This window comes from Diaporthe batatas (genome assembly GCF_019321695.1).
Source record: "Diaporthe batatas strain CRI 302-4 chromosome Unknown Contig00003, whole genome shotgun sequence".
Taxonomy (NCBI): domain Eukaryota; kingdom Fungi; phylum Ascomycota; class Sordariomycetes; order Diaporthales; family Diaporthaceae; genus Diaporthe; species Diaporthe batatas.
The window spans coordinates 6,061,169-6,083,358 of record NW_025408550.1 but is presented as its reverse complement, the minus strand read 5'-3'; the positions used below and the strand labels follow the sequence as shown (position 1 = coordinate 6,083,358).

Here is a 22,190-nt window from a genome sequence, read left to right as displayed (position 1 = left end):
CGCGTTCTCGATCTGGACGGATTAGATATGATCGATCCTAAACTCCAATCGCTCCATTGTCCGTGGCTTCATGGCCAGTCTTGTCGATAATCCCCAAATATGCCAGCATGACGAAAGTGCCCACCAATCGTCCCACCAATCATCCCATCATCACACACCATGCCGTCGTCGTCCGCAAATATGTTGCTGCTCGCCGCGGACATAGCAGCCGACATGTATCCCGAATCGGCCCAGCTCCAGTCCCCACAGCCTTGGCCCAGCTCAAACATTACCCCATTGAAATCGGCCGTACTGTTCAGGGATGGCTGCGACTGCCGGTATACATCGATCGGCAGAGTGGGTGTCCGGCCAGCGACAATGGGTGGCGTCTCATGGGCGGGATCGTCAAAAGAAGCCCCGGACGTTGATGTCTCCATGGCAAGGTCCTCGGGCGACTCCAACGCCATAGCCCTCCCTTTACCCTTCACATAGCCATCGCTCTCTGTTTCCAGCTCCACTGTGGTCTCCGTCTGAGTGGTTCCGTCCCCTTGCAACTTCCTGAAATCCGCAAACAATCTCTCTGCAGCATTGGGCGTTAGCCGTTAAAGAACCAGATAATTTGGCAATGGCCTGTCTCAAAGCCCGCAGCCCACGGAGCGTTTCGTGACATAGGCGAGAGATGGGGTATGTATGCTCTTGTTCTCGAAGGGGTAAAGAAAGTATCTAGAAATCGCTCACGCTGCATGTCCCGCACAATATCCACAAGCTGATGCTTTAAGCTCTCCTCCACGGGGCTAAGCTCGTGCTCAATGCGCACCTCCAGCTCGCTTCTGACGCGCCTGGGCAACTCCCTCCGAAGAAACTCTTCGTACCGCGTGATATCGGACGCCGGCGAGCTAGGCATCTGGCCCGCAGCCTCGACTCCCCAGGCCGGCGGCAGCTCGAACCACGGCGTGGGTATAATATCCGGCGCGTCAGCCGGGAAGCAGATCCGGAATACGTCGCGCCATTTGTCGGCCTCGCTCTTGTCGGTTCTCTTCCTGCTGCGCAGAAGCCTCTCCTGATGCGCGTCAATCCCTTGAAGCTCCTGCTCTCCCGGCGCGTCGTCGCGCACCGCGCACTGTGATTTTGACCGTGAGTGCAACTGGAGGAGCCGGTCGTTGGGGAAGGTCTCCCGGCACCGATAGCAGTGAATCGGCAGCATGTGCCGCCGGTAGAGGTGTTCCTTCAGACGATGCACCGTAAGCCAACCAGGCCCGACACACTTGCTCTGGTCCTTGTAGCGGCGAGGATTCCTCTTGAAGAAGGGGCAGGCGAGTCTCCTCACCTCGACCTCATCGCTTTTGGCCTTCTTGGGTTTTGGCGCCTCATGTTCTTCATTGTCATCGCCGCCGCGCTCATCGCTGTTGGCGGGTCGTTTGTTCTTCCTCGAGAGGCCATCCTGCGGGTCCCCTTGGCGGCTTGAACTCCCAGCTGTGGACTTTTTACCTGGCCCTGTTGAGCATCCTGCCCGGCCTGTGGCGTTCGTTCGGCCCCTTGCGAGCTCGGCGAAGAAGTACTCCATGAGTCGGTCCAAGAGGGCCCTTTTACGCTCTTCGCACGAGAGCAGACCCGGAGAAGAGCTGCTGCTACACGAGGTCTTCATCGCCGCCGTCTGGTCGGAACTGTATGACGTGTCCGTCGACTCACCAGCTCGAATGGGGCGACCAAGGGCCGACTTCAATATTGGAATGGCGACGGGCTTCGAGGCGCTGCTGGGACTCAGGGCAACCTCATCTAGGATCCTCTGCGTCCGAGGGTTGGGGCAGCTCTGGGGTTTCCTGTTGCTCGGCCCCGAGCAGCGGCCGAGCTTCCCCAAACAGGGCTGGAACTTCCTCGCAGTGGCCATCAGAGCCCAAATGTCGTGTTTCGGAGGACAAAGCGGCTCAGGGCCTTGGACGCTCCCCAGCATAGCGGACAAGGCGGAGACATGGCTCCAACACCTCTGTGTGGCTGTCTGCTCCTTGGAAAACTTCGGGTCCTCCTGTGCCAGATTTTCATGGTCGTCGCGGTCGTAACTCTCCATGGTTTGGGGCTGCCCCGCAAAAGAAACGCAAGTCGAGAGAGACGTCTTGTTACTGTTTACGGCGTCGGACCACCATCGAGACCGCCAACTCGCGTCGTTGGACCTGGGGCTAATGCTTCCGGGACTCTCGTCAAGTCGGCACTGCTCGAGGAGGGACCGCGACAGGAGGGCATCTGTACTTTCCACCATCGAGGTGGATACACCCAGTCTGCCCGAAGCGTTCGATGACGACGTCCCGGGGATTGCCATCGGCGAGGATGATTTATTCCAAACGTCATACTTCAGACGCTGGCTGGAATCCATCATGCTTGTCCGGCGGAGATTGGTGTTCTCCTGCGGTGGAGGCGCATCAGTGAATCCAGGCCCTTTGGTATTCTGCGCCTGAGGACTAAACCTCGCACATTCAAGTATCTCTGGGAAACCATTTGCGTTAGAATGAATCCTGAAGCGTTCGGGCGACAATGAGCTCCTCATTCGACCCGGAACGCGGCTTACCTCGGACATCTTGACTTCCTGTTACGACTTTGCGGTCTTGAACGGACCCTGACAGTTTTGCAGATCGAGGGTAGCCGGCACATACAAATCCACCGCGGACACATTGAGTGCACTCAGGCTTTTCCGCGTCACACTTCGTCTTCCGTGTTCTATGGCATCGAGTCAGCTTCGCTTCAGCGTCAACGCAGGGTTGGCGATGGATGTCACGGAATCTCTGGACTCACTGGCAGGTTAGGCATCCTGGCTTAGTTCTCGGCCTGCATGAACGACGCTGCTTGGCGCGCTGCTCAACCGGCGCCGGCCCACGCTTTTCCGTGCACAAGTCGGCGGCGTGGAGGCTGTCCATCTTCAATATTAATACAACCAACGAGGGCTTCTTCAGGACGTGGGCCAACAAAACCTACACGCCCAGCCTCCACGGACGGGATGGTCTGGGGCCGCCATTACTTTTTATGTTGTGCCTCCATTGCAAGGCTCGCGGCCCAACTGGCGTTTTGCGCAAATCCGCCCTGTGACCTGCGGCTGCGGCAGGTCATCTCACCCCTCCCCGCAGGCTAAGCTGCGCACCAATGCACATGACATTGGCCAATCGCGGCTCGGTGGGCTCCAATTCCACCAGCACTGCCGACAAGAGTCCAGACTCTTCTTGCAGGCCGGTCTGGGGAAGTAGAAAATCAAGTGATCAATCTCTCAGAGTAGTACTGCAAACGAAACACTTCGATAAATTCAGAAAAGCCGAGAGAATGCCGGCCGATGGCGCAATATCACCGCCTCCGGGCCCCGGGTCCGGGCCCGTCCCGTTGCAATTGCGCCATCGCCAATGCCCCGTCCATTAAAGACTTTTGACTAGGCTGCGAACACAGCGTAGCCTGTATACTTCTGTAAAGGCTCTTGCCACCTGGACTGTCAATTGTCATACTTTCCAAGGTTTGCTTGTTGGCTTTTCTCAGACAGCAAGAAACCGCATTCGGAACAGAAATCTGGACAGAATGACCGCCGCTGCCAATCTAAGCCCAGTTCAAGTGGGCTACATCACTGCTCAAAAGCATTTCGAAATCGACGGCACAGCAGTCTCATTCCCGTTGGTTCTCACTCCTGGAAATTCTGGGTCCAACAAGCCAACAACCGCTCTCAATACCACCGAAGCTGTCGCCGCGTGGGTCACTCAGAACCGGAAGCAATTAATCGATCTCGCAAACACTCATGGCGCTATCCTTCTTCGCGACTTTTGCCCACCCATATCCACTGCCGCAGACTTCGATGCCGTATGCAAAGCGTTTGGTTTGGCTGAGTTCCCTTACATCGGCGGCGCAGCACCCCGAACAGTGGTGAGCGGGTCCGTCTTCACCGCGAACGAGTCCCCCGCCGACCAGCTCATCCCGTTCCATCACGAGATGGCCCAGAGTAAGAGCCACCCTGGCACCTTGCTCTTCTACTGCATGAAAGCGCCGCCTGAGGGCGGCGAGACGCCCATCGTGCTGTCAAACCTGGTGTTTGAGCGAATCAGAAGAGAGCTTCCACAGTTTGTGTCAGAGCTGGAACAGAAGGGCGTCAAGTACGTCAGGGTCCTCCCGGAAGCCGATGACCCCTCGAGCGCAATCGGTAGAGGCTGGAGATCCACTTTCGCGGTGGAAACCCGTGAGGAAGCCGAAAGGGTGGGCAGGGGGGTGGGCATGGAGCTGGAATGGCTCGAGGGCAACCTGCTCAAGACGACCACGGCCGTCATCCCGGCCACGAAGAAGGACCCGCGAACAGGGAAGACATCATGGTTCAATAGCATCGTGGCAGCTTTCACGGGATGGAAGGACTCGCGGAATGACCCGCGCAAAGCCGTCGTCTTTGGCGACGGCAGCCCGCTCGATGCGGAGGTGCTGCGCAGGTGCCAGGAAATTATGGCCGAGCTTTCAGTTGCATTCACATGGAACCGCGGTGACGTGCTCTTGGTTGACAACTGGGCCACACTCCATTCCAGGAATTCCTTCAAGGGAGAACGCATCATCTATGCAAGTCTGTGGAAGTAACAATCAACGTTAGCCACTTGACCTACCACTGTACTTAGGTACCCATCAAAAGGGAAGGCATAGTGTGCCTCTATGCAAGTTTCTCTAACTCACATGTATGATTACAAAAAGGACCACGTTTTTGCGACTCCCACCGCACTTATTCAGTGTCAATCCAGGGCTCTCAATTGTCTCTGATGTGTATTCTACCATAGGAGGTTGTCCATGCGGGTTACCTCGGTACTCTCGAGGGCTTTCAAGTGTTATTAACGGCTTGCTCATCGAAAGTTAAATCAATCTTATCCGCCGTGGAAGTTGAGCCATGATTTGAATCTAGGTAATCCATGATGTGGCCACACTTGAGCATGCTATCTAGACATGTATTCTCTCCACGGCTTTGAGCGGATAAGGTGGCAAAACTTATGTATCATGATAATTTTTGTATTATAAGTCATGTGAAAGTATTTCAAATTTATCTGAAATTATTCTACAAGACTATTTTCATCCTATGATTGTGCTATTATTAGAATAATAGATTATATAAGGCTTACATTGTAAGAGAAACTTTAAATTATATTTATTTATTATCTTAACTTTAATTAACTACTTAAATACCTATTAATTAAATATAATTTTAATAAACTTAAAATAAAATACTTTTATTATATTTAATATAAAATTTTAAATTTTAAATATAAATATTAAACTTTAATTTAAATTATTAATATTTTTTATAATATTAATATTAATAATAAAATTAAATATATATTTAAAAAATAAAATATAAGTATATAAAGTTAAATACTTTTTATGTAGGAATAGTAGGCTATAGTGGATTAGCTACTGTAAGGCTAGTGGGCTTGTGTATACGCATGGATTACTTTTAGTTAGTAGGTCTGGCTAACCCAACTGGGCGCTTTGTTGTCTAGCCAGGCAGACCTCTAACCATTATTAATATACACTACTTTAACTACTTCTTATGTGTAAACTAAGCTAACTAATACTAATTAATTACCAATTAGCTTCTAATAATAAGGTATAATATTTAAAGCTATTATTAAAACTATCTATAAATATTTATAAATATTATAATTTAAAGAGGATAAAGTTATTTATAAATATTTATAAATATAAATTAATAATTTAAATAGAACCCTTTTATTAAGTAAGTTTTATAAAACTCTCTTTTTTATAATAATTCTCTTACTTTTTTATAATATATTAAAAGAGACTTAAAACTATAAATATTTATAGTAACTCTTCTTTTAAGTTAATCAATCTTTTTTATAACTAATAATTTAAGCCTACTCTTAAACTAGTATTTAGCTATCTACTAACTAATTTATTTAGTAGATTGCTCTACTAACTTACTTTATATTATTTAAATAAGTAATTAAATAAGTAAACCCTCTCTATAATAATTCTCTTTCTCTCTCTCTCTTCTTATAATATACTAAAAGAAGTATTAGATTATAGATGCCTATAGTAGCCCTTATAGCCTATTAAATAACCTTTTAGAAAGACCTTTTATAGTAACCTTTATAATGATTATAATACCTACTAACTAACCTATTACCTACTTATAGTATAATGATACCTATAAATCGTTTAAGTTATATATAGCCTTTAAAAGTATATTAATGATATTTATTAAGATTTATTAATTTAAACTAAAAATTTAATATAACTTAAATCCTTAATTATATAAATTACTATTATAGAAATTGTTTAATATATTATTTAAAAGGAATTAATAATTTATAAGACTTTATAGATTCTTTAATATATTAATATATTATTTAATTATAATTACTTTTAACTTTAATAACCCTTTTATTAAAACTTTTAAGATTTTTAATAATTAGTTAAAGGTAACTTTTTAAAGATTAAGTATAGTATTTTAAAAGCTTTAAAAGTATTTTTACTATTATAATATTTATATTAATAAAAGGAGTTACTTAAAGTATTTATTAATTTTAATAAAATCCTAATATAAGATAATAATTATTAATTTAACCTATTTAAATGGCCTTAAGATGAATTTAAGAAGGTAGACTTCTACCTTAAATTAATAGTTTATAAGAAGTAAAAGTAGTAAAAGTAACTACTTTTTATTAAATTAAAGTTAAAGTTAATAGTTCTTAAGTTATTTAAGTCTAGATTTAGACCCTTTATAAATAGTAGCTTTATTAGCTTTATTAGCTTTATTTAAACTAGCCTTATTATATAATAAAGTAGTAGTAATAATAGTAATAATAGTAGTTTTAATAGCTTTACTTTAACTTATTCTATTAGACCTTTTAAAAGATAATTATATTATTATAGAGATAAAGACTATAAGGAAAGGAGAATTATTACTTAAATAAAGGTAGATTAAACTTTACCTTAAATAAAGATTTTAATTTAAGTAATAATTTAAGTAATAACTATTATTTAAATAATAATTTTAATTATAATAATAATTATAATAATTATAATTTTAATAATAATTTTAATAATTATAATTTTAATAATTATTACTTTAATTAAAGAAAGCTTACCTAATATATATTAGAGCGCCTTAATTAAATAAACTATAAGAGAAGAAGAAACTATTAGAGATTAACTAAATTAATTAATAGTTATAAATTAATTAATAATTAATTATAGTTAGTAAATAATTAAATAATAGTTTAATAATTATTTAGTAGATAGTTTAATAAATAATTAATAATTTAGATTTAATTTTATTTATTAAAGTAATTTAAATTTAAGTAATTTAAGTAATTTATAAAAATATTAATTTAAAGTGTTTTTATAATGCTTAAATTAAATGAATTATAATTATATGTTTAGTAGTAATTTTAAGTGATTTAGTGATTTAGTTAGAAATTAATTTATTAGTAAATAGAGCTCTTTAATTAGTTAGAAGGAAGATTTTAAAAGATTAAAAAGTTATTAATATAGGAATAATAAGCTATAATAGATTAGCTATTATAAGGTTAGTAGACCTATATATATGTATGGACTACTTTTAGTTAGTAGGTCTAGTTAACCCAACTGGGCGCTTTGCCGCTTAGCTAGGTAGACCTTTAATTATTACTAATATACACTACTTTAACTACTTATGTGTAAACTAAGCTAACTAATACTAATTAATTACCAATTAGCTTCTAATAATAAGGTATAATATTTAAAGCTATTATTAAAACTATCTATAAATATTTATAAATATTATAATTTAAAGAGGATAAAGTTATTTATAAATATTTATAAATATAAATTAATAATTTAAATAGAACCCTTTTATTAAGTAAGTTTTATAAAACTCTCTTTTATAATAATTCTCTTACTTTTTTATAATATATTAAAAGAGACTTAAAACTATAAATATTTATAGTAACTCTTCTTTTAAGTTAATCAATCTTTTTTATAACTAATAATTTAAGCCTACTCTTAAACTAGTATTTAGCTATCTACTAACTAATTTATTTAGTAGATTGCTCTACTAACTTACTTTATATTATTTAAATAAGTAATTAAATAAGTAAACCCTCTCTATAATAATTCTCTTTCTCTCTCTCTCTCTTTCTTATAATATACTAAAAGAAGTATTAGATTATAGATGCCTATAGTAGCCCTTATAGCCTATTAAATAACCTTTTAGAAAGACCTTTTATAGTAACCTTTTATAATGATTATAATACCTACTAACTAACCTATTACCTACTTATAGTATAATGATACCTATAAATCGTTTAAGTTATATATAGCCTTTAAAAAGTATATTAATGATATTTATTAAGATTTATTAATTTAAACTAAAAATTTAATATAACTTAAATCCTTAATTATATAAATTACTATTATAGAAATTGTTTAATATATTATTTAAAAGGAATTAATAATTTATAAGACTTTATAGATTCTTTAATATATTAATATATTATTTAATTATAATTACTTTTAACTTTAATAACCCTTTTTATTAAAACTTTTAAGATTTTTTTAATAATTAGTTAAAGGTAACTTTTTTAAAGATTAAGTATAGGGTATTTTAAAAGCTTTAAAAGTATTTTTACTATTATAATATTTATATTAATAAAAAGGAGTTACTTAAAGTATTTATTAATTTTAATAAAATCCTAATATAAGATAATAATTATTAATTTAACCTATTTAAATGGCCTTAAGATGAATTTAAGAAGGTAGACTTCTACCTTAAATTAATAGTTTATAAGAAGTAAAAGTAGTAAAAGTAACTACTTTTTATTAAATTAAAGTTAAAGTTAATAGTTCTTAAGTTATTTAAGTCTAGATTTAGACCCTTTATAAATAGTAGCTTTATTAGCTTTATTAGCTTTATTTAAACTAGCCTTATTATATAATAAAGTAGTAGTAATAATAGTAATAATAGTAGTTTTAATAGCTTTACTTTAACTTATTCTATTAGACCTTTTTAAAAAGATAATTATATTATTAATAGAGATAAAGACTATAAGGAAAAGGAGAATTATTACTTAAATAAAGGTAGATTAAACTTTACCTTAAATAAAGATTTTAATTTAAGTAATAATTTAAGTAATAACTATTATTTAAATAATAATTTTAATTATAATAATAATTATAATAATTATAATTTTAATAATAATTTTAATAATTATAATTTTAATAATTATTACTTTAATTAAAGAAAGCTTACCTAATATATATTAGAGCGCCTTAATTAAATAAACTATAAGAGAAGAAGAAACTATTAGAGGATTAACTAAATTAATTAATAGTTATAAATTAATTAATAATTAATTATAGTTAGTAAATAATTAAATAATAGTTTAATAATTATTTAGTAGATAGTTTAATAAATAATTAATAATTTAGATTTAATTTTATTTATTAAAGTAATTTAAATTTAAGTAATTTAAGTAATTTATAAAAATATTAATTTAAAGTGTTTTTATAATGCTTAAATTAAATGAATTATAATTATATGTTTAGTAGTAATTTTAAGTGATTTAGTGATTTAGTTAGAAATTAATTTATTAGTAAATAGAGCTCTTTAATTAGTTAGAAGGAAGATTTTAAAAGATTAAAAAGTTATTAATATAGGAATAATAAGCTATAATAGATTAGCTATTATAAGGTTAGTAGACCTATATATATGTATGGACTACTTTTAGTTAGTAGGTCTAGTTAACCCAACTGGGCGCTTTGCCGCTTAGCTAGGTAGACCTTTAATTATTACTAATATACACTACTTTAACTACTTCTTACGCATAAACTAAGCTAACCGATATTTTATATATTTTTATAAATTAATAAAAGAATTTTTAATTAAATATTTTATATTAAATTATATAAATTATTAATATTATAATTATATTAAATTAAAAATTAAAGTAAGTAATTAAGTATATAAATTATTTATAATTTTTAAAGCTTCAAGTTCTTCTAATATTAAAATTATTAAAAGCTTTTTTTTCCTTTTCTTTTATTTTTAAATAAATTAAAAATTATTTAAAATTTTATAATTTTAAATAAAATTTAAAAGCTTTATTTCTTTTATAATCCTTTTATAATAATTAAAAATAATTAATTAATAAATTAATTATTTTAATTTTTAAATTAAAACGTTTATTATATTAATAATTAATTAGTTTATCTTAATAATTAATTTTAAAGTTATAAGTTTAAGCTTTTATAATTTAAAAAAAATCTTATTTAAAGTATTAATAAGCTAGTAGGTATAGTGTTTATAGTTTATAATTATAGTACTAAGGTGGGCCGTTTACTTTAATAAAGTAGCTTAAGTGTACTATAGATATCTATCCTATTTAAGAGATTTCCAGGCCTCTTATAGGTACCCAATCCATCTCTAAGCTATTTAAGTGCTTTGTAAGGCATTAGGGGGGATTGTGATAGTCTAGAGAGAAAGATCCTCTAGGACACCCTCCTCTAGGACACCCTACTAGAACAACCTCCTAGGATAACCTCCTATAGGACAACCTCCTATAGGACACCCTCCTTTAGGATACCCTCCTTTAGGACACCCTCCTTTAGGACACCCTCCTTTAGGACACCCTCCTATAGGACACCCTCCTTTAGGACACCCTCCTTTAGGACACCCTCCTTTAGAACACCCTCCTTTAGGACACCCTCCTTTAAAATACTATATTAGAATAACCTCCTAGAATAACCTCTTATAAGATAACCTCCTATAAAATACTCTCTTTTAAAACACTCTTTTTAAATAACCTTTTAAAATAACTTTTTATAAAATAACTTTTTATAAAATACTTTCTTTTAATATACTTTCTTTTAAAATAACTTTTTTTATTTAAATAAAATACTATTTTATAAAATTAAATTATTAAATAATTAACTTTATATTAATTTAAATATTATAATATTTAAATTATTTAATATAAATAAATATTTTTATAAATATAAATATTTAATTTTATTTATATAAATATTATATAATTAATATTTTATATAATATAAATTAAATAAAATATATTTATAAATATATAATATAATTATTTATTATATAAATAAAATTATATATAATATAAATTAAATTAAATAATATTATTAATTAATATTATTAATATAAATAAATATAATAAATATAAAATTTAATATATAGATTATAAATAATATAATATTTATTTATAATAATAAAATTAAATAGAAAGTTAATTAGAAACTTTATAAGGTAGTAAATAGGGATAAACTTAGCTTTATAGTTATGTTGTATAAATTTAGATTGTAATAGACTTGGAATGATTGATGTCCTTAGTATCTTCCATTGGCTCAACTAATTCCGGGCTATGAAGTACTACTGCATGTTTATAGTTCTCCAAATGCACCTGCCACCGGGGTGATAGCTTGCAAGTCGCAGGGTGGTGGCCTTCACTCCGGGCAAGCCCCTTCAGTCCTTGCCAATTCCTAAATGATTCGGGTATCTTTGCCTCGTCTACTCCATCTCTGCCTTTTTGCTTCTTCCAGTGCCGGAGCTTCAAGGTCGCATGGAAAAAAGCCTCTGTGGTGACCGAACCCCATGCTCACAAATCCTGGGCGCTTCATCTCCATGACACTTGGGGTACGCTGTGAGGACCACCAGGATCGTCAATGCTGAAAGACTTTTCCAAGTGCATTTTTCAGCAGTCTCTGTGTTTGAAGAAGACCATCTCAGTGCCTGGTGAAGTGACCTGCTAGACGGTCTCCCTGACCAGCTTCTTCACCAACTTTCTTTGGGCGTCCACGTCCAGGCGAGACTCGTCGGTCTCCTTGAGTGCCCTTCCAACCACCAAGATGGATCTCACAGCCTCGCTGTTGACCCATACCTTGCCATTTCTGCCCACTGCGATCTCAAAGCCGAGCCCCAAGCTACCGAGCTCTTCGAGCACCACGACGCCACCGTCGGTTGTACTCTTGGGCAGCAATAGTCTCCTCGCAAAGCCGAGTGAAACAGTGAATAGCATGCCACCTGTCAGCGGGCCTAGCCCATCTGCCTTCCCGGTCGCGGGGTTCACACATTCCAGCTCGGCGTCCATGTGCTTGTTGGCTAGTGACACGCGTGCGTAGACCAGTTGGCCGTTTGCGAGTTGAGGCCGCGTCTTTTTTGTGGCCATCTCGAATGCGAGTACGGGAAGGAGGGCGTTGGAGGTGTGAGGGGTTAGCTGGACGTAGTAGAAGTCTGCGGCGCCGTGGTGTACCTGGCCGATTACGAGGTCACCTTGTGATGGCACATACTAGACGTCGACGGCGGTCAGCTACAGCAATTTCGAGACTGCGGACGGGATGCTTACTCGGCCACCGTTGTATTCGACCCATAATGAGTTCTTCCTCCGGTCTGTGACCAACTGCCCCGCGACGGTGGGCAGAATAGTGCTTGGTGGGATGTGCCGTAGTCCAGGCCCTAGTTGGAGTGCTTTCTTGGGATGTGAAGGTATATTTGAGGGGTCTATGGTGTCCCCTGGCAGGACAACGGATGCCTCTGTTAAAGACATTGTGGTGGTGTTTGACTTCTTGAGTGTTGTGAAATCCCCAATGGCAAGAAGAGCACGCAGACGATGACGGAGGGACCTCTCCTCAGAAATTCCACTGCCTGCCGCTGCTGCTTATCCTTATCGCTATCAGAGAAGACGAGCACTAGCGAAGGTGGTTCAAGGTGGCCAGGGGGGGCCCAGACTTGAGCAAGGGACTCGCCAGAATTTCTTAGCAGCCAAAAAAATTCGGTCAGATTCGCAGCTAAAGAGAAGAGTCCAACCCCACCATCAACCGTTGTCTTCACTGCTCAGCCTTGTGATTTCTTTTCTGAACCGAACTTCAAAGTCATCTTTGCTAAAATTTCCTTTCACCGATTCAACTTATACCGCCGCCCAGATGAGTGAGAACGGAGTTACTGGGCCCAGCCCCCAGCCTGGCGACCGTATCGCTATCGGCATCACCTTCGGCAGCTCCAACAGCTCTATTGCATACACAATCGACGACAAGGCAGAGGTCATTGCAAATGAAGATGGAGGTGAGTGGCACAGTCCGGGAGCAGCTTGTGGACTGTCCTAATAGTGTTTCTGAAGACCGACAAATCCCCACGATATTATCCTACGTTGAGGGCGACGAGTACTACGGTGGTCAAGCAAAGAACTTCCTGGTCAGGAACCCCGACAACACTGTCGCATACTTCAAGGACTTCCTAGGAAAGGACTTCAAGTCCATCGACCCAACCCACAACCACGCTTCTGCCCACCCCCAAGAATCCGGCAGCACGATTGCTTTCGAGGTTAAGGACAAAGAAGGCGAGGAGACTCCGTCCAAGGTCACCGTCTCCGAAGTCTCGACTCGCTACCTGCGCCGTCTCATCGGCTCTGCCTCCGACTATCTCGGCAAGAAGGTGACCTCTGCTGTCATCACCGTGCCCACCAACTTCTCCGATGCCCAGAAGACCGCCCTTATCAAGGCCGCCAACGACGCCGACCTCGAGGTCCTGCAGCTCATCTCTGAGCCTGTCGCATCCGTCCTCGCTTACGACGGCCGCCCCGACGCCCCTGAGGTCACCGACAAGATAGTTGTAGTGGCAGATCTCGGTGGCACCCGCTCCGATGTTACGGTTGTTGCGAGCCGCGGGGGCATGTACACTATCCTTGCGACTGCTCACGACTACGAGTTTGCTGGATATGCACTGGACAAGGTCCTCATGGACCACTTTGCGAAGGAGTTCATCAAGAAGCACAAGAAGGACCCACGGGAGACCCCCCGGTCCCTGGCCAAGCTCAAGTACGAGGCCGAGGCCACCAAGAAGGCCCTGAGCCTGGGAACCAACGCGAGCTTCAGCGTCGAGTCGCTGGTCGACGGCTTCGACTTCGCCTCGACCATCAACAGGCTTCGCTACGAGATGATCGCTCGATCCGTTTTTGAGGGCTTCAACCGCCTTGTTGAGGGCGCAGTCAAGAAGGCGGGCCTGGACGTCCTGGACGTCGACGAGATTATCCTGTCCGGCGGCACCGCACACACCCCCCGCATTGCTGCCAACCTGAGCAGCATCTTCCCGCCCACGACGTCGGTCCTCGCCCCGTCCACCACCCCCTCCGCCATCAACCCCTCCGAGCTGCAGGCCCGCGGCGCCGCCCTGCAGGCCTCCCTGATCCAGGAATTCGAAACCGAGGACGTCCAGCAGAGCACCCACGCCGCAGTGACGACCGTCGCGCACGTCACCAACGCCATCGGAGTTGTTGCCCTGTCAGACGACGGCTCGGAGGAGGTGTTCACGCCCGTGATCGCGCCCGAGACGGCCGTTCCGGCGCGCAGGACAGTGCATGTCAGCGCCCCCAAGGACGGCGGTGACGTGCTCGTCAAGATCGCCGAGGGCAACACGCACATCCACGTCACCAAGCCAGAGCCCAAGGCCAAGGAGAACGGCGAGAAGAAGGAGGCAGACGACGAGGACGACAGCGACTTTGATGATGATGACGAGGACGAGGACGACGAGAAGCGCGAGAAGGTCTGGAAGATCGGGTCCACGCTCGCCGAGGCCGCCATCCGCGGCGTCAAGAAGGGCGGCAAGGTCGAGGTCACAATAAGTGTCCTGGCAGACTTGAGCGTCACAATTCAGACCAGGGAGGTCGGAGCAAAGGGCGGTGTGAGGGGAACTCTGTCCGCCTGAAAAAATGGCACGTAACAGTGGAAGAGGGACCCAAAAGGATGGAAAACCTGAAGAAATAAGGGCGGCCTGAAACCCAGGGTGGCCCGGTCAGCACCAGCGTTGGATGCTCATAGAGACTGGCCCCGAGGTGAGGTGCACCATGAGTAAGACAAGGCGTGGAGAGTTTGCATGCATGCAATGAGCACATTAGAGGGCTGGGTTGAATAAAACGGTTAGATCCTTGCAAAGTTGGTGCAACACTCCTCGGTCTACGCGTGTAGTATATGCACCGTGAATGATTTCAATCCTGTTGGAATCGTAATCAAACTTGGCACACAAATTGGCACATGAAAATGGACGCTTAATAGCCATACATCACTTTGCATCATGGCCTATGTCTTCTTGAGGTCCTCTTTTTTTTTCTCTTTTTATATATATAACATCGCTTTTGGGTTCTAGTCAAGCCGCTGTTCGACATTGGGCTGTCCCCATTGCTTGGTGGTCCTTGGTCGCCTCGTGCTCAGCGATGATTGTACTGTGTTCCGATAAACGCCTCGACGGACGATTTTTCTTTATTGTCATGTCCAGTTCCTACAAAAGATCCACCACTTTGTACAACTGCGGACGGCGGAACGAGTGTGAAAAATTCATACAGTGAACTGTATCAGCTGAGTTGGACGCTCATTGCAACACAATGGATTCGAGCCACCTGAAGGCGGGCCGTGCAGTTCCCAGGCTGAGATATGGCCACCAAAGCTCGCTATTTATTTTGCTCATTCGCTATTTCCTTGTGTCATCCGGAGGCTGCTGCATAGGCAGAAGCGTACCCATTTCGACGAGCTTCGACTGCTGGCCATGGCGCCTTGTCACTCTGTAGAAAGTGCTCTCTTACACTCAGTCAGCGCGGAGGCTCAGTGACTTCCAGCCCGAGAGGCGAGCCTGGCAAGCAAATCTTGCCGCCGAGGGCCTGGGGAGTGGCTCAGCACTCATTAGTAGCCCTTTCGCGATACCTCGCCACCAAGGTCTCGCAACACTTGGACTGAATATGGCTGCTTTAGCTCCAGGACGTATAACATGCCGGATGACTGCGGCGGATGGTAAGTTGTCAAGTCGGTATTATGCTCCAGAGACATGTGCCTCCTCATCCAGCCATGATAGCATCCTCTTCCACCGGCTCCGGAGGGTTCGGCTGTTGATGCTTATTCTGCATGTGTCTTCGCCAATTGTCTTTTCTGGGGAAGGACTTTCCGCCGCCTTGTTTTGAGTAAGCGCACCCTGTTACCGTGCAGTGGTATTTTCGTGTTTTATTGTGCTTGTCGTTGATGTGCCGGTCAAGATGTGTTTTCGTACCGAAGCGCTTGTCACATTGCGGGCATTGGTGTGGTCGTTCATGGTAGCGTTTGTGATGACTATGTTACAGTAAGTATATGAGTGTCGGGCGGTCGGGATGGTCATTGACAGAGGGGACGTACTTCAACTTGTGCACCTGGTCGAACTTGCTTCCACAAATCTCACACGCAAATGATGTGGGCTTGGGCGATGCTGAGTTCCTGTCTTCAACTGCGGAACCGTGTGACTGGTTGCTGATGGTCGTCTCCAGGTAGTCTTCGCACACATTAGTAATTTGCAGCGGCAACCCGGGGTTCCTCGGCACTTTACCTGCGGGTGGTTCGAAGGAACTGGAGGGGCGGTTTGACATGGATGATCGTGGCGACGGGGAAGCGGTGTAGTTTGACCCTGTGAAACGGGTTTCTGGAGAGGTATGATTCGAAGGGGATGGGCCGTATGCATATTGGTCAAACCCAGGTGACGAGGTGTCGGAGATATCTGTTATGATTTGCTCGTCGTTTTGGGGCATGACTTGCCCATCGGTGGTGACGTCCATTTGTGTCGGGTGTCGCACAACGGCCTGAAAATGTGGCCGGTCAGGTTGGGTTGGAGGTTCGACGAGAGCTTGTTGGGGAGGTGGTGACTGAGATGGCGAGTAGTACTCGAGATGTGAAGGAGGGGATGGTTCGGACGGGGGAGGTGTGTTGTCAAGTTGAGGCGGAGGGGAGTTTTCAAGTTTCCAGATTTCCGTGTCTACCCAAGCAGCCTGTTCGGCGGCAGTCGTCGGTTTCATCATATCCATCGGGTTGACCGTGCCAGGCGCGGGGCGGTATGGGCTGGGTGGAGGCTCGAAAGGCTTTGGGCTGGGGTCAGGAAGGAGGCCTCTGTCTTTGTTGGGTGGCGGAGACAGGGTGTCACTTGGGGCCTCCAGTGACCTTCCCCGGCCGCCCTCTTCACTCAGATCCTCCTGCTTCACTTGAGGCGAGGTAGGACTCGGCGGGGCCCCGGCGAAGTTGGACGGACTTCGAAGTTGTTGTCTTCCAGGGTGTGGCATCATTGATCCCACTATAGAAGCCCCTGGCATCCCAATAAGATGGACAAAGTGCGAGCCAGGCCCGGGGGTCGGCAGTTTAGGCTCCTCGGGGGGCGACAGAGGTGCTCCGGCTTCGTAGTCGTCGGCTGCGGCCTTGTAGTACTCGTCGGCTGCTCCTCCTCCTGGTGGTGTATCGTCACGCAAGTACGGGACAGCAGAGGTGTTCTCAGTGCGGTCATCATCGAGCTCCATATCGGACGGCCTGGGCCCCGTGCCACGATCACTCCCGCTTGATCTTGTGCTTTCCCGGTGGAAGACCTTGGAACTCAGTTTTCGAAAGACGCCTCCCTTTATCGACGATGCACCGTGCAGACTGTCGGTGGCTGATCGTGATAGAGACTCGGGCTCCGTGGTCAAAGTCCCAAAGGTTCCCTTTCGCTCTGGCTGACCCTCAGGCGGAGGTGTAAACGGTCCTTGAGCAACGGCCGGAGAAGCGTTCCGGCTGGCAGCAGCGACTGCTTCGGCCAGTGAGGGCACGCTGGGAGCGGGGGAGCATGAGAGCAACGGGTGGCGGGCAGCGGTAGTCGGCGGAGGGGGCGCATGATGGTATACGATGCCGTCTGGTCCGTATTCTTTGCCAATTTGGGAGTCGCGATCGGACAAGGTGCCCGCAGTGGAGGCTATACGGCCCTGGTGAGAGAGTCGGTTGGCGGGATACTGGGAGAACGTCTGGGAAACTGGGCGCGAACGCATCGGGACAACGCCCATGCCGGGACGGAGGGCATCTTGCTGTTGGCGTCTCCGCAGGCGTCGTTTTCTCCTCGCTTTTAGTATGAAGGGCAGACTGCACACGAGCATGAGGATGATGGCGGCTGCAGCGCCGACGGTGGCACCGGCGATTGTGCCAGGCGACGCATCGCGGGCCATGATGACATGGTCGCGGGCGATTGGCGACGGCGACATGTCAGGCGGGAGTAAGAGTGAGAGTGAAGCTGAAAATCGATGTCGATCTCTCGAGGTCTCGATGAGTGGTGAGGTCGCCAAGAGGGGGGTGAATCAGTGTCTCTGGGTAACGAGGCTGATTGGCCGGGGGTGGCGCAGCTGTGAGGCCGGGGGACGGGACAGGTGGGATGAGGTGAGGTTTTGAAAGTCGATCGGCAAGGCCCAGCTCGGGAGGGGTGAGGGAGGAATTGAGGCTGAACGAGGACGAAGACGACGACCAAAGCGACGCCGCCAACGGTACCGACTGCCAATGGGGGTTTAGGCCCTCATAACCCAAGGCGACGGTGGCTGGCAGGACCAGACTGCAGCTCGTCCTCGTCGTCGTCGTCGTCGTCGTCGTCGTAGTAGTAGTAGTTGTTGTTGCTGCTGCTTGGTCGTGGGCTCAGCCAGGGCGCAGCGGCTGGCGGGACGGCCGCAGAAGCTGAGAGGGTTGTCACTGGGTGACAGTGGGGGATGTAAAAGGTGTGGCTCGGTGTGTTCGGCCCCTCATGTCGAGAGGGTCGATGACAGGCGGGCGGACGGACGGTGCAAGAGGGCGTAAGTAGGAGCTGAGGCAAAGGTGAACCGAACCAGAGAGGGAGCAAGCAGATGGGACAAGGTGAGATTTGGTAGCCGGCCAGTCGGTCGGTCGGTCAGTTGGACAGGATAGGTTTGGCTTCACAGGCGGGTGAGCGGGCAGGTGGGCAGCGTCGGGGTGCCGGACAGCTGGGATCCAACGATGGGTGGTGGTGGTGGTGGCCCGGGTGGCTCGTGCAGCAGCCCAGTGCCAGCGGTGGCGGTGGTTATTTTGGGTAGCCCGGTGGATAGCAGGCAAGGTGTACGACGTAGAATGGGCACAGGCGAGAGGAACAGCGGGGCTAGCAGGCGAGCCTGGCAGACCTGGGTGGGTTTTGAGGCGTTTGTCTGAAGAGGGCATGGACCGGCAAGCAAGCACGGTCGTACGGCGGCCCTGGCACCTGGCGGAGCACCAACAGCGACGATTATGTTGGAGCATCATCGACGGTAGTGGCCTTGGTTTGGGCCCCGGAGGGAACCTGGTCTGTGCCCGCACTGGCAGACTTGCTGGCTGGCTGGCTGGCTGGCTGGCTGGGCAAGGAAAGGGGTCAGTGAGAGTCGGTTGGCTCCCGGCCAGGGATTGGCCACTCACAGCCGGGGTGCCTGGTACCTAGGTACTTCAGTACTTATCTACACTGTACAGCTGGTCCCTCTCCAACATCCACTTCCTAATCTGTCCTTCCCTCACCGCGACATCTGGTATTTCTCGCCAGATCGCGACCCAGATCACAATGTGACGTTCCATGCAGTATGGGGTGGTATCCAACATGTGCTGCGGCATGGAAACTTTCAGTGAGGAATGAATTTTTTTCTATCGTTTTTTTTTCTCCCACTCGGCCTTGTCCGAAGGCTTCATCCTCCGAGACGCTGGACGATCGTTCCCAAGCAGGGCACAATGGATCCAAGGCCAATCCCGATGGGACACGCCCTCACATTCGCAGCGACTCGACCCATTCTATCATCTCGGCAAACATTGTCGGTTGTCGGGCTCAGTATTCAGTGTAGGCACTCGGCCAGCCTGTCGCGTGGCTCAATATTCAACCACACAGCCCAAGCAGGTCCCCCCCAATCACGAGCCAATCCGCCAGCGCCAGCTGCACCGAGTCACCTATACACATTTATGTTATGACGACTCGAGAAAGCTCTATCCCCACCGGGACTGTCCGAGCTGCTCCGCCGCGGTACCTCAGACCTCTCCATCTTGACGTACAGTTCCACAGTTCCACAAGCACACAGTCGCTCGATTCACTTTGTGATACTATAACGTTGGCTGCGATAAATCTCCTAGTTTTCTCGCCATGTCCTTTCCGTGCCTGCCACCAGGAATGAGTGGTTGAATCTTGAATTCATAGCCCACAGCGGTCGAGTTCGGCCTTTCGACACACACTCCGTAGACCCTGAATCACCACCCCCCACACGTTCCTCCCAGTATACTTAGACTCATGTCTCTACTACCTAGGTATGTAGTATCACTCTGTGAGAGGGATATCTTGTCGAACCTGCGGACCACACTTCATAGAGCCGGTTGGTTGCCTCCAGAATTTCGTTTCGCAATCTTGACTTGCCTCACCATGCAAAATACCAGGGCCAATTGAAACGCACAGCCCCGTAGTTCCTGTCAACCCTTAGAGTCTATCTTGACTTGCTGTGGTAGTTGCGTTCCATTCTCAGCCTACCCCTGTTTTGGATAGAAGCCACTGACCTCGGCGCGGGAAGCTTATTACGGCGGGTACGGAGTACTTGCCGCACAGCCACCCATTGTCAGGCACGTGGGGGTTTGTCTGCACCACGTTCTGCACGTCCAAGATGCCACAGCCCGCCTGTCGGCCGGCACCCCCGACTTCCATCGTCATCGCCTCAATTAATTCACGCCCTGCGGCCTCCAAGAGGAGGCAGCCCTCCCAACAACAACAACAACGACAACGACAACAACAATCCACGCGCGAGGTTTCCATCCTATCGCCGCCGCCTGAGTCGCGACAATCCTCCCCTTCGGCGACTCACCGGGACACATTTTGCCTCCACGCAACATCTCATCCATCAGCCCCTTCCGGTGGTGTTTGGGCAATGACACAGTCCCCGTTCTTGTCAACCACCCAAACCCTCTCGCCCCGGTGGTTCAGATGGTATATTGCGTCGGTTCTCCTACTTTGAAAGAGGTCGACTCCCTGGGGTATGAGTTTCTCTAGGTCCTCCTGCGATATCCATCTTACCCCTGGAACAGTTGCATCTGGGCTATCGGCTTCATTTCTTTCGCCATTGCTCTGGGGGTTGTTGGCCTCTTCCGGCCCAGTGGATTGAGAGTCGCACACGTGAGGCCGGGGGCTCTCCAGGCCGCTGTCGCCACTCAAGCGCCGGGGCGTACTTGTTTGTAGGGCTTGGCCCGCTCTTTCAATCTCGTGCAGCTCGTTCTGCGGCTCCCCCAATCCTTGCTCGCGACTTGCTACAGCCTCCTGCTCATCCGTCTTGAGCGATGTCGTCGGTCTTTCTTCGTCTCCGGTTGGGAGGAAGCCCCCAGAAGCATCTTTTGGCGTGGCCTCGTCTCTTATGCCCGTTGATCGCCTCCGGATTTTGATCCTGCGCGGCCTCGGATGTGGCTGGTCGCATTCAGTACCGATCTCGTCCGCCATATCTCTTGATACGGGCGGCCAATCCGAGGGTTGTTCCTTGATGTTAACGTCCGGGTATGGCTTATTCGTGTCTGAAAGCTCAGGGGTCAGGTAGGTTCGGTGTTGCTTTTCCTCGAAAAAAAAAATGGATGCCTTCGTACATCCGAGGAAGCTGTTAGACCTCAGCTTAGAACCGCCGCATGACGGCTCAAGGCAGCCGTGCCCGGTGCCAGGAGCTAAAGCACCGAGACAATCATGGTGCCTGGCTACTGTATATTCGTACTCTAGCCCAAAATCGATTTCCAAGGCGCACAACTCCGCCCATTGCGAGCCAGGGCTGGTGTCAAGGGAAGGAGTCGACCGCCGCACCGAGGCCGGAGCCTGTGTTCAGACATGGGAAGTGATCTGTCAGTTGGACTTGAGGATAAAATCTGAACATCTCGCGTGTGGGCACACCAGTGCAGACGATTTGTACGCCCTCAAATACCCCGAGGTTAAAGCAACCATCCCAATTATCATGACACCGTGCCTTTGGCTGTTTGCCTCACCACCAGGGCTCAGGCGCTACAAGCCACGGGGCGAAAACCGGTTTGCATAGTCTATGGATTTAGTTCTGTGGTCCGGTGGACCCTAGGGCTATTTGCCTTGCGATGGTGTAGCAAACAAGCTTGACTCGGCTGTCTGCTACGCGACCGCGGCATCACCCCTCAAACCTCATATAGAATAATCTTCTATCAGTATAAGACAATTTTTTGGAGGATAGACCTCTATACTACAACATCAAATATGACAATCACACATAGGACAACCTCCTGCTGATATAGGGCAACATTCTAAGGGACAGCTTCTCGGGGGATAGCCCCCTTAGGAAGACCTCCATTTAGACGGTCTGCACAACAATACCGTAGCGAAAATTTCCGTAAAAATGGGCAAGCCATAGGCCACAGGCTCTGGTAAGCATCACGTAATTCCCGGGGGTTGCGGCGGTGGTAGGGTA

General features: G+C 45.4%; 6 protein-coding genes across 6 annotated transcripts; 2 read left to right on the top strand and 4 right to left on the bottom strand.

The window, feature by feature from the left end:
• Positions 1 to 68: 68 nt before the first annotated feature.
• On the bottom strand, positions 69 to 1,624 carry KVR01_003178 (uncharacterized protein; the record flags this gene model as incomplete). The annotated part of the gene is made up of 2 exons (XM_044787889.1): positions 69 to 559; positions 718 to 1,624. The coding sequence occupies 2 exons, from the start codon at positions 1,622 to 1,624 to the stop codon at positions 69 to 71; spliced, it is 1,398 nt and encodes a 465-aa protein (XP_044648193.1).
• Positions 1,625 to 3,528: 1,904 nt separating this feature from the next.
• On the top strand, positions 3,529 to 4,560 carry KVR01_002248 (uncharacterized protein; the record flags this gene model as incomplete). The annotated part of the gene is made up of 1 exon (XM_044784400.1): positions 3,529 to 4,560. One exon carries the CDS (start codon positions 3,529 to 3,531, stop codon positions 4,558 to 4,560), a length of 1,032 nt encoding a protein of 343 aa, XP_044647263.1.
• A 6,727-nt stretch (positions 4,561 to 11,287) lies between these two features.
• KVR01_003589 (exosome non-catalytic core subunit RRP40) lies at positions 11,288 to 12,572 on the bottom strand. Its single transcript, XM_044785057.1, has 2 exons — positions 12,333 to 12,572; positions 11,288 to 12,275 (listed from the first exon to the last, which is right to left on the bottom strand). The coding sequence occupies exons 1-2, from the start codon at positions 12,531 to 12,533 to the stop codon at positions 11,736 to 11,738; spliced, it is 741 nt and encodes a 246-aa protein (XP_044648604.1). The 5' UTR covers positions 12,534 to 12,572; the 3' UTR covers positions 11,288 to 11,735.
• A 162-nt stretch (positions 12,573 to 12,734) lies between these two features.
• Positions 12,735 to 14,910, top strand: KVR01_002087 (uncharacterized protein). The gene is made up of 2 exons (XM_044785964.1): positions 12,735 to 13,048; positions 13,104 to 14,910. The coding sequence occupies exons 1-2, from the start codon at positions 12,910 to 12,912 to the stop codon at positions 14,684 to 14,686; spliced, it is 1,722 nt and encodes a 573-aa protein (XP_044647102.1). The 5' UTR covers positions 12,735 to 12,909; the 3' UTR covers positions 14,687 to 14,910.
• A 152-nt stretch (positions 14,911 to 15,062) lies between these two features.
• On the bottom strand, positions 15,063 to 19,175 carry KVR01_002811 (uncharacterized protein). The gene is made up of 3 exons (XM_044782508.1): positions 16,325 to 19,175; positions 16,138 to 16,270; positions 15,063 to 16,074 (listed from the first exon to the last, which is right to left on the bottom strand). Exons 1-3 carry the CDS (start codon positions 17,988 to 17,990, stop codon positions 15,807 to 15,809), a joined length of 2,067 nt encoding a protein of 688 aa, XP_044647826.1. The 5' UTR covers positions 17,991 to 19,175; the 3' UTR covers positions 15,063 to 15,806.
• A 1,106-nt stretch (positions 19,176 to 20,281) lies between these two features.
• On the bottom strand, positions 20,282 to 22,014 carry KVR01_002040 (uncharacterized protein). Its single transcript, XM_044792582.1, has one exon. The coding sequence runs from the start codon at positions 21,212 to 21,214 to the stop codon at positions 20,618 to 20,620; it is 597 nt and encodes a 198-aa protein (XP_044647055.1). The 5' UTR covers positions 21,215 to 22,014; the 3' UTR covers positions 20,282 to 20,617.
• Between the last annotated feature and the right edge of the window lie 176 nt (positions 22,015 to 22,190).

Excerpts from the sequence above, each read along its gene's own strand:
- KVR01_003589 (XM_044785057.1), bottom strand. The coding sequence starts at position 12,533 with ATGTCTTTAACAGAGGCATCCGTTGTCCTGCCAGGGGACACCATAGAC. Across the intron at positions 12,276-12,332 it reads TCGAATACAACGGTGGCCGA|TATGTGCCATCACAAGGTGA; the intron begins GTAAGCATCCCG and ends GTCGACGTCTAG.
- KVR01_002087 (XM_044785964.1), top strand. The coding sequence starts at position 12,910 with ATGAGTGAGAACGGAGTTACTGGGCCCAGCCCCCAGCCTGGCGACCGT. Across the intron at positions 13,049-13,103 it reads CATTGCAAATGAAGATGGAG|ACCGACAAATCCCCACGATA; the intron begins GTGAGTGGCACA and ends GTGTTTCTGAAG.
- KVR01_002811 (XM_044782508.1), bottom strand. The coding sequence starts at position 17,990 with ATGTCGCCGTCGCCAATCGCCCGCGACCATGTCATCATGGCCCGCGAT. Across the intron at positions 16,271-16,324 it reads TTCCTTCGAACCACCCGCAG|ACTACCTGGAGACGACCATC; the intron begins GTAAAGTGCCGA and ends ATGTGTGCGAAG. Across the intron at positions 16,075-16,137 it reads GACCAGGTGCACAAGTTGAA|TCATCACAAACGCTACCATG; the intron begins GTACGTCCCCTC and ends ACTGTAACATAG.
- KVR01_002040 (XM_044792582.1), bottom strand. The coding sequence starts at position 21,214 with ATGGCGGACGAGATCGGTACTGAATGCGACCAGCCACATCCGAGGCCG.